Below are 14251 nucleotides of genomic sequence, written 5' to 3' on the forward strand. Positions count from 1 at the left end.
TATAATATAGTTAAAATTTATTTTTCTCACATTAAATAATGAAACTGGTATGATATATTAATAATTTAATTTAGCGTTTCCTCAATAAAAAACGATATATTTTTTTTTTATCATCATGCTTTAAAATAAAATGGGTTACATATCAACTGTATAAGCCTAACACTATTAGGTATTTGACCATAAATTACCCGCCGCTTTGGACAAAAAATAAATTTAAGTATTACCTACTAATAATGTTATTACTTTACTAAAATATTATTAAACTATTAATTTATTATTTTACAAATACCATAATATTATCATAAAATACTCTTGTATGAGAGCTAGTATTACATATTTTAATCTTCATATGTAACCATATGCTAAGTGGATATTAATTTTTATTTCTATTAATTTGTAACTATTCATCACATTAATACATCCATATTATAAGCAAGTATGCAAAGATAATCTTGCAAACATTGTACATTTGTACAGTTGAAAGTTTTTTTCAACCATTTTTATGATATATAAATAATTAATAAAACATCACATATTATGTTTTGATCAGAACATATTATTATATTCAAATTCAATATAATTTTTAGTATTTAATTAAAGAATGGTAATATATGTTTTACCTAATATTTATAATATCAGATCATTGACAATGCATAATTTTTAATTAAATACATTTTTCTAATCGATATAGGTCTATCATATAATATATTTATACGTAATAACTGTCTTAGAAAAACAAACTAAAATTAAAAACATAATTTTTTTTGAATACAAAATAAAAAGTCAACACATTATATTATTAATTAAACAAAAACAGCAAATTATAATTATTTTGCAAAATTATTCATGAAATATTCCTTTATAATTTATAGCTATAATTTGTTAATACATCTTTAAAATATTTGTCTTTTTGAATGACATAATTTAAAAATTGTTTTAGACACATTTCAATTAATTTAATATTATTTTATTTAAAGCAATTTACTATGAAGATTTTAATAAAATATTAGATTCAAACAACTAATTGGCACTGTCAAAAAAAAAAAAAGAAAAAAAAATTATTTTATAATTTATAATCAATTAATTTATAAATCAGCCAGTCATGTGAGAAATTTGTTAATTTATGATTTCTACCAGAGAAAAAATAATACAATCAAAACATACCCTGACAATTTAACAAGTTCCTTTGTAGCTCACAAAAATTATATACAAAAGTCTTGAAAAATGTACCTGCAAATTATAACATACTTAAGCAACAGATTTTTCTTTTTAAAAATATTTTCTTGTGTTTAATTGTGTAACATTGATTTGCAAGCAATTGTAATGTAAACAATAAAATAATAAATACATTTAAAAAAGAATATAAATGGCTGATTCAGTGAAACTATACAAATGGTATAAACAGAATAATCACAGCAAAACTTACATACTAGATTAAATATTTACTCAAAATGGTGACACATGGAATAAATTCAAACACTAACAAAATACCTACAAATCAGCAACATTAACATAACAACACAATTTATTATAATCCTATATTACTTAAACTATTAATTTTAACTTTGTACATTTAGAAAATGAAAGAAAGAAAAATAAACAGAGGAATTCTTTGCACTGTTTTGTACTATATCTTTACAAAATCATATAATTAATATTCAATATTTTAAAAAAAAAAAAAATAAAAGAGGTAGATGGATTAGGAAACAATGATATACATTGGTTACAATAATAATGATAATTAAAATAATATTAAAACTTACTTAAACAAAAATCTATAGATATGAATTAGATAATATTAGCCTAATTTTATAATTTAATTACTCTAAACCTTATCAGAAGTGGAGGTAGTCAATTTGTACTATAGGTCATCATTAAAAATATTACTATATAATTTCTTAAAGTGATGTTTACCTAACAACAATAAAGAATTAACACTTAACGTCACTCTAAATGTGGAATGTCATAATTTATAACAGAATACTGAACAAACTTATTACAGATTGTCTGCACCTTAATTTTAGTGCAAAAAATTCCCCAAATAATATTATATATTTCTTTACTAATAAACTTTACTTAAGACACCAAATTGTACTCTGAGTTATGTACCAAACACGGTAATCATTTTGTTTCAATTATCACTAAACGAAAAAAAAAAGATTAATAAATCATATAATAAAATGCTTGTAACAATAATAATAATAATAATAATAATAATAAAATAAAAATAAAAATAATATTATGTTATGAATGGCATATCTTACACAAAATAAAGAAGAAAATGGTTAAGTGCAACTTAACAGTTGGAAATTATGCAATGAAACATAAAAAAAAAAAAAAATAATATTTAACTTAACTACCAATTAATTTACCTGTGTAAGACAAACCAAAATAACAAATAAATATGTAAACATTTTTGAATCTTACAGTTTGTTTAGTGTGTAAAGTGACTGCGAAAATAATAAAAGTATACGTTTTTAGTAATGAAACAGGCAAAAACATATAATAAAATTCTTAACGGTTTAAATAACAAAATAAATAATAAAACAGCTTAACCTAATAAAAACTATAACATGTGGTATTAAAAATACTTGTACTATCGTTACATTAAAACTACACGAGGCGAAATGGTAAGTATATATTATTGACTTATGTCTCCGCCGCAGTTCGCCTCATTTTATACTTTATCAATAATATTATTGTTAATATATTTTTTTTTAATTTTTAATTTTTTAATTTTTTTTTTTTTTAAACATAAAATATTTACTTAATTTAAAATTTGTACATTAAGCCGAAACAAGTTATTTAATTAAAGTAGCGATGACATCTTAATTGAATTATTAAATGTGTCATTGACTACACAAAAATGTAATCAAGAAAAAATATATGCCTAAAACAAATTTTTTAATATAAAGATGTATGCGAACAACAAGCGCTTTAATATTGATTCCAAATATAAAAATAAATTTCTATTTGGATTTATAATCAAGGTATACATATTATATAATACACAATTATTTTAAGTATGCATAATAACACAATAAAAACAAATTCTGGCTTCGATTATATTGTGACTAGTGGAGCAGTATTATATGACTAGTATTAAAAGAAAAAAAATAATAACGGTTAAATTTTGGAAAATGAATGGTACATTTTTGTTATTAAAATGTTTGAATGAAATTAAAATTTTTCATCAGGTACAATATATTATGCAATAATAATTTTCAAAATGTTCACTATGTGTAATGCATTTTAAATACATATTACAACAGTGTATAAATAAGCATACTGATAATACAAATAGTGTATTACACTAAAAATTTGATATTTTGTTAATAGATTGTTCTAGGCTTTGTCTTTATTTTCTAATAATAATAATAATATTTCCTTACTATTTTTTATGTTTGGAAATTATTCTGACTATAAATGAAATTACACGCTGTAAATATATTAATTATAAATTAAAATTTTATATAATGTTAATCCACGTGTATAGTTTTCAATTCAGATGTACTTGAAATCAATTTTTTTTAAAAAATGCAATAAATTTATAATTCAATACTTTAACAATCAAATTCATAAAAACATTTCAAATACTAGATGAGAAGTTATTAATACCTCAATGTTAAATATGCATAATTTTGAGTTTTTAACCCAATTTAGTCCATTTCAATATTTAACAATAAAGCTAATAATCCCCCCTTCCCCTCAAGGCTATATTATAAACCCCCTTTTTTTTAAACAAGGGCTCGAATTTTCTAAAATACAAGACTAACAATTAACAACAAAAACCGAATTCAATTACTTAAAAAAATGAATACAAATTATATTAAAATGTACCATTCAAAGCCACTTTTTTTTATCAATACACAATAAATGATAAGAGAGCTGCTTAATGACTTAACTAACAGCGTATTACTATAACTTATGGAGACATAAGCAATCCACAGAATCAACATTAACATTTTTAATATTATAAATAATATATTATAAGTTATATTTGAATATATAACGTGTAAAAATCATTGAGGTAAGTTTCACATTGAAGGCGGTGTCATAAAAATGTATTTTCACCTAAAAACTAACACCGCCTTCATCAGTCTTAATAGTTGCAGAAGTGTTTATGGTTTACATTTGTACTTTAAAGGCAGTTAGTCTGCAGTTTGCTTATGTACCAGACTATTTTATATTCAACTGGTGGTATGATTAATGCTTAAGGAGAGGTAGATATACATATAGTGTTAGGGAGGGTAAAATATTTGGGAAAGAGGTAGATTTGTTAACAGTTATTGATTGTGATTTGCAGTTTGTGGAAATGTTGGATTTGATTTCACTGCAATTTCTGTTTTGTGTTCTCTGGCGATGTGCCGTCTCACTGTATTATTCCGTGTAAATGTTCGAGCACAAAAAGGACACGGTACTCGAATTCCTTGATGCCTCTGTCTTATATGAGCTCTAAGATTCGTTTCATAACCATATAATCGTTCACAATAAGGACACTGTAATTTTTTACCTATAGAAAAAAAATAGGTTATAGTTAAATAGATTTTAAATAAAATTAATAAAAAGTAGTTTTATTCAAAACTGTAAAATATTTAAAAACATTGATCAATAAATTGTACTAGATATTCTTACTAATACTGGTATACTGGTTAAACTGAGTTATCAGCTTATTGTATACTATATTTTAATATTCAAAACAGTGAGCAAACTATAAGTTATCCATTAATATTGAAATTTTAACAATAATAATAATAAACACGCCTTCCTCATAATTGAATAAAAAATGTAATACAAAATACAAAATTGCATTTTTTATAATTATATTTATTGTTGAAGTTAAGATAATTTTGTAGAAAAGTAATTGTTGTAAAGTATTATACATTACCGTCAGGAGTTAGAGTTGAAACAACATTTTTATGAGATGTATCTATTTTCCAAGAGTGATTTGATGGAGATGGCGGTGTAGTCCCATTATCTGGTGTTTTCCATTCATTAGTCGTATTTGTATTTTGTGGAAATTCTCCAGAATTTGGAGCTGTTGTTGCAGGTTCAGATTTAATTCGCAGATCTATTTTAACATGAAATAATAATACAGTGATAGAATCTAAAGTATGTTTAGTACTATTAAAGTAAAAAAATTTTATTTAAGAAAATTGAGTTTTGGTACAATAAAATAATATATTGTATGAGAAATAAAATTAATACAAATAATATACCTTCTCCACAATTATTAGTAGTCACATTACGATAATGATGTGATGAAGTAGTAGCGTCTACAGGACCAGAATTATTTGTTTGAGGCTGATGAGAGTTTTCCAAATGCGCTGATGAATGTGAAGAGTAGGTCAAAGAAAGAGGAGATTCACGCTCCGGTCTGGAACCATCTCTTAAGACAGATGCTCGAACACCTAATGTATCGGAAACTGGTGTTGTATTGGGATTGTTATGGTGCGCTCGTTTATTATTTCTTTGGGGATCAGGTGATGATGGATGCTGTTCCGAATGTACAGTTGTTTGACGATAATGACATGTTATATATGGGAGTGGACTAAATGAGGTAGAGGGAATTTGAGCTTCTGCGGATCCATTTTGTTTTGGTCTTGGAGAATCATTTGCTGTTTTGTTTTCACTATTACCTTGTTCACGCTGACTCGTGAGTGACAATTTGTCATACTCAAATGAAAGGCCTTTGACCTAATTAACATTTAAAAATATAATATAGTTATATTATATTACACAATTTAAATACCAATATTATCAAACAAGTTGTCAATAATCGGTTTTTCGGTTTTTCTTTGTACTCTCATATACATATATGTATATATTACAAACAGAATATATAAAATAAAAAAAATCATGTATACAAATTCCATGATATTTATCATAAGTCAATAAAAAAAAATACATGCTATATTTATATGACTTGATAATGAAAAACATAAACAGTCAAATAGATAAGATTATTTCAAACAACAACTGTTATTCTTTATAAAAAAATATTTGTGTGAATGTGATATTTAAATAAAAATATTCAACTGTTGTTTATTTGATAAAGATAATAAACTATTAAGAATGTTGAACATTACTTATTTGGTAGAAATAAGTTTTTAATAATTATATGAACCACTTTGATTCATAAAAATTTATCAGTTTTAATATACCATTATAATAACAATAATAACTGAAAATCTTATGGAATTTTAAAATAAAATAATTAATTTAACCTGTAAATTGTCTGCTGTCTTTAAAAAACTAGAGAGCCTTTCTTGAGATATCTGTACTTCGCCACGGTACATGAACTCAAGTAACGATGCCATATTTGTTGACGATGTTCCATCAAGTATGACAATTAAACTTGATCCTAGTGGAGTAGCTTCAAATATTTCTTGAAAATGTTTACTGCATGCTGCCAGAATTAGTTTGTGAGCTTTGAAAGTTTTACCTAACAAAAAAAATAGACATTTAGTTAAAAATGACTTCGTTATATATTTTAATAAGAAGTATAGGTATTAAATATTTCAATCACACTACAGCAGAATTTTTATAATTAGATCAAAGGTAGATTCATGATTGAAAATGTTTGTCGTTTTTACTAAAGATGCTTAACATACAAAAATATAATTTCAGCAGTTCCAATTTTGTATTGTTAGCTTTAATATTGGATTCTTAATTCTTATGATATTTTAGTTTTTAAACAGGATAATATGAGTATGTAAAAATAAGTAAAATGTAAAAATGTTAACAACTTGATTAAAAGTTAAAATATTGTAATAAACCAATGACAGAATATAGATAAAGTTGCATAATAGATTAATTACTCCAATATGAAAACTAAAAACATAAAATTGAAAGTGGGGAATGTCTATTTTTGTATGTTAAAATGTTAGTAAGACAGAGAAAACTTGTGTAGGTATAATGTGCTCTTAATAAATTTACGTGCTGTCCAGCTACAGCAATCGCAAGTTTATCGAGGTTTTACTATAATTGTATAATACACAATATATTTTACATTACCTTCACAAAACAATGATACATCTGTTAAACTTTCTGATTTGAAAAGGTTATCAAATGCAGTTACAAGGTTGCTACTAAAACTATTCCACTTAAGACAGAACTGTTGCTGAGGGTCCATTCCAGATTGTTGTTGTAACAATATTTAAAAAGACATAACAGTGACCCTATAAAAATAAAAATTACATATATTTATAACAACATATTGGCAATAACTTTCATTTCAATAATAAACAAAATATATATATATATATTTTTTTTTTGAATGATAAAATTATATAGATATTATATGATGAATTCCCAGCAGTAGAACTTTTTAATGACTAAATATATACCTGTAATAATTAAATTTCTATCAAAGTATTTAAAAAATATAAAATTAATATCCGTTAATATCATATCCTATGTAAGAACTAAGAAAATTTGATTTTAAAATAAAAAAATTGTCAATGAACTTGTCAAAAATAAAATAATCAAAGATTAGGTTATTTTAAGTTTTAATACATTAGTTTTAATTTAATTGGTACCTAAATACTATGTACATTAATATTGATTCAACAATTTGTCTTATAGGTACTTAAAAAAAATAAATAATAATAACAACAATAACAATAATGTATAATAAAGAATCTTTAATAACACTAATTTGTCCTTTGGTCGATACAAACAAAAAAGTAATTAAAGAAAAGTTAGCATTTTATATCTATAATTGGAAGAGAACTTCAAAAATATAGTTAAGCATTTGTTTTAAAATATTATATTACATTTAATGTACCTAATATGTTGAGAACTAAGATAACAAAAATTAACAGAATAAACACTCATTTCACTTCAGTATAAATACAAAATGCTCGACAAAATGAATGTAGGTAGTATTCTAATTATGAAATTGAAAAAATCTATACATATTGTGTTCTTTGATGTACTTACTCTAAAAATAATTTATTCACTAAATTTCAATGGATTATAGCATATTATAAATAGGTAGGTACAGAAAAATCAAATATTTTAAATGTAGGCACCTACAAGGCTACAAGTGACTATGAATCATATAAAAAAATGTAATAAAATTACAGGACTTTTAATAACCAATTGAGTAGATTAATGGTGCCTATGTCAATTTCAAATGGTATTAGATAAAAATTGAGATAAAAATAAAATCTGAGATGAGAGAAACCAGTTAATTGTAAATTTGTTATACTAAAACACAGGACTAGGTTAGGTTAATCTAACCTAACCTAATCAGGACTTCTATATACTTAGATCCCAAAATTAAGTACTTGTAGATATATATCTTTTATTATTTTTTTATAATTATTATATTTATGTTTCAGTTGGTTTATTTGCTAAATAAATAAATATTAATATTATTATAATTATTATATACTACTATCATCCACCATGGCACTATCCACCTAAATTAAGTATTACATTCACAATACTTATATTTATAGTGATTGGTGCACAAGCGTCATACAATGAGATCATTGAAACAACATTTTTTATTAATTTTCAATTTTAGGTATGTCAAATTTTCAATTAAAAGTTTTACAAAACTCGTGAGGCATTTATTGTAACTTAAATGATGATAACATTAATAACAGAAAAGTAATAACGATATACAAAAACCAAAATATTTAATAAATACCTACTTAACAGTCATGACATTGTTTACAAAAATAGGTACCTACAATAATTTGCTTAAATAACTTAATCTATTTTTCTTTGAAATCAAATAAAAATTAAAAAATATGTTATTTTATAAATATGTATATTATGTTGCTATATAATAATGAGCAAGAAATTCAAGTTATTAAATTATGAATTAAAAATTATAAAAAAAAACATTTGCTTGTATCTACTCTAACCTACACTTTAAAACAATATGTAAAATTTTAAAAACTGCCATATAGATTAATCTTAAATAAATGTATTGAGAAAATATATTTAAACTTGAATAAATATATATATATATATATTATAAGTATCTATTAGTAAATTTATGCATACGAGCAAAAAAAAATTTACAGACGTATATTTCTGTCCGTGATTTATTATATCAGATTACGCCTGGTTTGATTATTACAATAGCATAGAAACAAATTTAATAATGTTTATGTGTGACATTTTGATGGAAATGTTTTAATATTTTCTGTAACATTAAATATTATAAGCTATACCTAGTAAATTATACAATTTCAGTAAACGATAGAAAAATGTCAAAAATGTATAGATTTTAAACAATATTGACCAATACATACAGATATTGACTCTGCTTTAATTTATAAGCAGTAAAGAAGATTATGCTCGAGATTATGTTATGTTAAGTTTAACATTGTTTTATTGTTCTTTTGAATGTTATACTAAGATCAAAAATAGGAGTACAAAAATTAATAAGAAAAATTTTAACTTTTTAATTAATGGTTGGATAAATAAAAAAATAATAATATATTTGTAGAAATTGTGGTAGGTGTTTAATAATTTGTAGACCTATTCATCATACTGAGTGAACTATTTACATTTAATATACTTATTTATAAGTACTATGTATAATCATACAAACTGTATAACTAGGACAAGCAATTAACTCTTTATAAATAAAATAAGATCTAATTATGCTACTAATATGATGAATACAGAACCAATACTGAGACTAATATTCAATACAGAACATTTTATTTTATATATGACAAAACATTGAACAATAACAAGCACAAAACAAGTTAAATAAATTGGGAACATATTTACATATACCTAAATATATTTTAACAGATAGGTAGAAGTAGTAGCCGATTAAAATCATAGTTGAAATGTATTATTGAATGCAAGATGTAAATTATCATATTTGTGAATAACATTGACCTGTTTTGGCTATATTTACCAAATGTATGTTTATAATTCTATTAGTTAGGTGCCAATAGAATAAAGATATTATGGAGATGAGATCTGCTACCTATACATATTTTTATTCACTAAAAAGTTTTTTGACTATTGTTGTCTATATGATAGAAGTTTAACAAAGCATAAAGGAAACATTTTTTTTTTAATACTTACATCATTGCAAAAATGTGTAGGATTTTTGTGACAATAAAGATTTAATGAAAATTTAAAAGTGTATTGCCCCTTGTATCGCCCGTTATCAAATCAATGTAGATATATGATAATCAAAAATTAATGTAGGTACTTACAAAAAATGTATAGATAATTGTTAATTACTGACATTATAATTAGTCATAACTGAATATCAATAACGCAACAAACAATTTAAAACCATCAAATTTTTATTATTAATGAATTAGTATAGGTACCTGAGACATAATGTATTATTGATAAAAATAATTAATTGTTATTTTATTGACAACTTAACTAAGATCAATAACCATATTACTATATTAGTCAACTAGCAACTTATAAATTAATATTATATAGTTTGAAAAACCTAATGCATAAAATTAATGTTGAATTTAACTAATTATTGATAAGTTAAGAGTATGTATCGGTCAATGATAATATGAATATATCCGATACAAATAGTAAACATTAACTGTCAATATTAAATACTAACAGATTACCTAGACCACTATAGAAATTGAACAATTAATTACCTATTCATTACGTATATTATTATTTATAAAATTAATTTTTATAGGTAAAGCATATTTAGGTATGCATAAAAAGAAAAAATAAGTAGTACAACTCTATTATAATCTCGATTATTATAGAATTCCTATGCTACCTTAGTGAATCAGTTGATAAATTGGAGTAAATTTACAGAAGAACATAAAATGTACCCCAATGGCTTGGCTTGACTGATTTTTTTATTTAGAAAATCATATTTTATTAAATAGTCACTTTGGTGATAAAATAATTTTTAAATTAACTTTGTTGTACCTGATTAAATAAAATATATTGTACACACAATTTACCTACAAATGTAAAACCGAACTATACTGATTATAATAGGTATATTATTATAAACACTATTGTATACATGCTCAAAACTTTTTTAAAATTATTGTATTCTTTACTCTTCTTTTATTGAATTAAATACCTACCTAGATATTTTTACAGTAAAAATGAGAACTTTTTTTAGGTCAAACCTCCGGGGGTGTTTAATATAATTTTCCAGACTTAAAAATCAGCTCAGTCCGCACCTGAACGTGTCTGGGTATTTACAACCTACTTAACTGAAGGAACGTTTAAAATCTTATGGCAAACATACAATATTAGACAGGTAGCTAGGTAATTTCTAGAACTGGAAAAACAGTCTATAACACTGTTGAGGTAAAAAAAATTATAAGCTACCCACCCCTATTATCAATGAACAAAAGTGCAGACTTACCGATCAGCAGGCTGTGGCACAGACGATTCCGTCATACATTCATGGCATCGAGTTGGCCCCCAGTTTTTGCGTTTTCAGGTCTGCGCAAACACATAAATAAACAATACAAAATATTTTATATTCAGAGTCAGAGAACATTGAGATTATTGAGAGTGAGTTAAATGTTCACCTCGCGGCGATGGTCTGATAAGACAGCGGGGGTGGCGTTCGAGGGAGGGTTTTCGACTCGAATTTCAATTTGAACGGCGTATGTCGCAGTGATCGCGCGAAATGACATCAGTCACGGACGACGACATCAGCTGCTAGTCGTAATGTTCGGAACAGTGCAATTGCAAACATTTGCATAGCGCACAGATGACCGTGAAACCGTTGTCGTCGTCGTGAGCGCGAGAGAGTGCGTGTGTGTGCAAGTGTGCAGCAACCACCTACTACCACAGCGGTCGAGCGGTGCGAGTTATCTGGTCGTAATCGCGAGCCCAATGTGCCAGTGAGGGGCGCCAGCGTCTGCGAACGGAAGCGAATTGAAACGGCGGCGGCGAGCGATTTGCACGCGGTTGACGGCTCGTCGTCCGTCGACAACGACGACGTCGTCGGCGCGCGGCGGCGGCGTCGGCGACCAGTGGGTGGGTGGGTGGTAATTTTCGAAGACCGGGGTGAGAAATGTCCGATTTCCAAACGTTTCGTTTATTATAGACCTGTCTTGTCAGGAGTCGTAGAAGTGATAAAAAAAATATTTTGCATACACACACACACACACACACGCGCAAAGTGCTAACGCGTCGAAGATTAAAAAAAAAAAATTGATAAAACAATAATAAAAAACAAGTTAAAAAAATAAAATTGATAAAAAAAAATTCGCGAATAGCTCGGAAACGGACGTGGTAAAAGTTATCTACGGAGAGTATGATGTTGTTGTTTATTACCTTGGAGCAGAGTTACTCTCCCCGCGAGTGTCGTTCGCGAAAATTTTGTTACAAGTTAATTATAACACGATGGACGTGAACGGTGAAAAAAAATTGCAAAGTTGTAATTGGGGGAGAAAAAAAAAACGCACTCGCTTTACACACACACACACATACACACACATACGGATAAACATGCGCGCACACACGTTCATTCACACACACACACGCGCGACGCACACTCGCAGAACGGCAGCAGCGGACCGGAAGGCGAAAATGGCATAATGCAGTAGGTCAAACTGACGAGTCGCGAAGTTTTGCGCTGACGTTTTTGCATCGGGAGAAATCGCACTAACCGCGAGCGTGCGCACTGTGCGAATACTGCGGCGCCGCTGCCACAGCCGCTTCCCCGCCGCGCGCGACCGTCCACCACCGCCGCCGCCGCTCGGTTGCGTTCGCGGGTCTGGCCATTCCGCACCGCCACCCGTCCTCCGCCGTTCGCAGTGACGCAAGGGTCGCGGCCGCCGCCGCCGGGACGTGATTTTCGCTCTCCGTTTTGTTACCCCTTGCGCGTATCGACCACGGTCGACAGTGTGCGCGGCGCGCGCAGTCGGGTCGGCCGACCTCGGCCGCCGTCGACGCACTGAGTATCTGACGGCCGCCGACCGTCGTCACGCCGGCGGGGATGGGCCGGGCGGGGCTGCGGGGAACGTGCACGGTGTTGCAGCGCCCATACACGTTGCAACACTGCGTTCGACCTTATATGCTGTTGTAGTGCTATGCGTCGTATTGCGGTGGCGGCGGCGGCGGCGGCGACCGGTGGCCTTCGGCGGCCCGCCGCCGCTCGAGAGAGATCGGAATCGCGCGCGCGAAGGTTTTTTTCGTTGTACATATATATATATGCGTTATTACTTTTTCGACAATATTTCGCTATACTACGCGCGCGCCGCTTTTTTTTTTTTTTTTTGTTTTACGGCTGTGCCCCTCTACCCACCCGACCGCCGAGCACGCTCGCACGCACTTATTGTGTTCCGTCCGTTTTCCCTCTCGCTCGCTCGTTTTGCAGCACGCGTTATGCTGTTTTTTTCGATTCCAAATTTTTTTTTCCTGCTTTTTTTTTTTTTCTACATGACACACGCATACGATTGTAATAATAATATTATAATGTCGGCCGAGTCGTCTGCGTCGAAGGCCATCGTCGGCGGCGGCGAATCGCTCTCTCGCACGCACACGTCCCCGACCGGGCCGACCGATCTCGTTTTGCCGCGCAAAATCCGCACGCACTTTATTACAATAATAATAGTAATAAAAATACAGCGTACGATACAGGGTGATTGAAATAGAACACACCACGTTTTTGGAAATGTGTATATTTTATTATATAGGAACGTTAAAGAACGAACAATAATATTGTACTTATAGAAACTTTGGGTGGGTGTCTTATGTATTATAGAGCTGCAGGTGGGTTTAGCGTCAGCCCCGGGCCGGCAAATTTTTAGAGGCCCCTATTTCCGGTCGATGTTTTATCAAAATTACTAGTTTTTTTTTTTAATTTTTTAGATTTTAGATTTTGATAATTTGATATCTTATTTTCTCGTTTAGAACGATTTATGAATCTAAACAATTATAATTTAGCGTCAGTTTATTATACATTTTTTGTTTTAAGAGTTTGCAATTAAGTAACTAAAAACAAACAAAATACGTTTTCTAGTAGATAAGTTTACAGGACCAAAAAAAAAATGTCTGTGAGGGTAGGTAATTGAGTAAATCCGTCTCTAGTTAACTGCAGATTATGTTTAACGTGACCTGAGTAGTATAGTGTAAGATCCGGGATTCCAGAAGGTCAGCGATGAAAAGTTCTGTAACGAGCTGCCCGGCAACCAATTCATCGTTGTGTGTACCTTTGGTTCGAATAAATAAGCCACACGGGTAAATTCCAATGGGATGAACACCTCTTAGCAATCAAATAAAACTTTAGAAAAGTCGTCATTCA

General features: G+C 28.7%; 1 protein-coding gene across 2 annotated transcripts; it reads right to left on the reverse strand.

Annotated features, from left to right (window-relative positions):
- LOC114128056 (zinc finger protein chinmo) lies at window positions 1-12895 on the reverse strand. 2 transcript variants are annotated; one of them, XM_050205630.1, is made up of 7 exons: window positions 12280-12895; window positions 11357-11436; window positions 7018-7181; window positions 6228-6445; window positions 5220-5697; window positions 4889-5071; window positions 1-4513 (listed from the first exon to the last, which is right to left on the reverse strand). In XM_050205630.1, exons 3-7 carry the CDS (start codon window positions 7133-7135, stop codon window positions 4287-4289), a joined length of 1224 nt encoding a protein of 407 aa, XP_050061587.1. In that variant the 5' UTR covers window positions 7136-7181; window positions 11357-11436; window positions 12280-12895; the 3' UTR covers window positions 1-4286. The 2 variants fall into 2 exon arrangements, with proteins under 2 accessions (XP_050061587.1, XP_027848266.1); XM_027992465.2 differs by having other exon boundaries at window positions 11526-12895.
- Between the last annotated feature and the right edge of the window lie 1356 nt (window positions 12896-14251).

Source organism: Aphis gossypii, chromosome X (assembly GCF_020184175.1).
Source record: "Aphis gossypii isolate Hap1 chromosome X, ASM2018417v2, whole genome shotgun sequence".
Classification (NCBI taxonomy): Eukaryota; Metazoa; Arthropoda; class Insecta; order Hemiptera; family Aphididae; genus Aphis; species Aphis gossypii.

Coding starts and splice junctions, on each gene's coding strand:
- LOC114128056 (XM_050205630.1), bottom strand. CDS start 7,135: ATGGACCCTCAGCAACAGTTCTGTCTTAAGTGGAATAGTTTTAGTAGC. Junction 5,698..6,227: donor AGACAGCAGACAATTTACAG/GTTAAATTAATT, acceptor AATGTTAATTAG/GTCAAAGGCCTTTCATTTGA. Junction 4,514..4,888: donor TTCAACTCTAACTCCTGACG/GTAATGTATAAT, acceptor TTTTTTCTATAG/GTAAAAAATTACAGTGTCCT.